Source organism: Centruroides sculpturatus, unplaced genomic scaffold (genome assembly GCF_000671375.1).
Source record: "Centruroides sculpturatus isolate CEXI.00-Female unplaced genomic scaffold, Cexi_2.0 scaffold2575, whole genome shotgun sequence".
NCBI classification, from domain to species: domain Eukaryota; kingdom Metazoa; phylum Arthropoda; class Arachnida; order Scorpiones; family Buthidae; genus Centruroides; species Centruroides sculpturatus.
In genome coordinates, this window is record NW_019386804.1 from 14712 (window position 1) to 15725 (window position 1014).

The 1014-nt window shown below is 38.4% G+C and overlaps 1 protein-coding gene across 1 annotated transcript in view; it reads left to right on the forward strand.

Moving 5' to 3' along the window:
- Window positions 1-629, forward strand: part of LOC111615793 — a 10068-nt gene extending 9439 nt beyond the window's left edge. The window contains exon 2 of the mRNA XM_023357231.1: window positions 133-629. Within this exon, the coding sequence (XP_023212999.1) occupies window positions 133-463 (331 nt within the window). The 3' untranslated portion in view covers window positions 464-629. The remainder of the gene's footprint in view (window positions 1-132) is intronic.
- Window positions 630-1014: the final 385 nt, after the last annotated feature.

Genomic DNA, 1014 nt, shown 5'->3' on the forward strand with positions numbered 1-1014 from the left:
TCGAAAAGATTAAAATTATTATATATAATAATATTCTTTTCTAACCGGAATTAATAATTTTTGCATTAGAAATTTACAATTCAGATTAGAAAACGAATATTTCTTAATTAATAGTCTAATTTTCCTTTGCAGAATGGAGAATTTCAGAGAGTTGAAGAAGTTGCGCATCTCGGACAATGCAGAGTCCGAGGATGACGCCTTGTCTTGGCCAGGTGTCATAAGGGTGCTTCCGAAAAATGCGCAGGAGAAGCGTCATACACCGGACGTCAAACGCGTAGTGGTCGTAACTCCCGACGATACCGCCTCGTCTCTCGTCCAATATTTGGAGGGGCGATATCCGGAGGTTTTCAAATGGACGGTGGAGACCGGAGTGGAAGGAAAGGAGTCGGAAGATGTGGTGGAAGAGTCCGTCGAGCGTAAAAGGCCTTGGTGGAAAAAATTGTTCTGCTGCTGGACGACATAAACCTCTTCTCTTGCCAGGCCTTGTTGCGCAGATTTCGCCTTTCCACCGAATCTAACATCGCAACTCGAAAGTGACCTTTTACCCGAATATGACAGTCACCAGGAAAAGACCTTTCACCCGGCTACGACTTAATCGACTGGATTTGACTTTCCATTCCAATTTACAGACGGATACTTCGAAAACATACGAGATATGGTTAAAGAGCATATAGAACAACGACAGTGACACCAAGCAGTATTCTCGTGTTTAATTAATTAAAAGCTGTTTAAACGACTATAACCGGCCAAAAACGATTTATATTTTACAGACATTTACACTGTATTTCATCCGGTGTTCTACTGCTAAAATCTTTTACCGCCAAATAACGAATATTCGGCACTAAAAGGCATACCAGACCAATTTAAATAAACCAAAAAATACACGTACTCGGTTTGTTTACTCCACAATCATAATTACTTAAACAATTAAATTTGTACATAAACTTTTATATTCAATAAAACTAATTAAATTTTATACTAAATGTTTATAGATGCGATATTTATTAAAGTTGC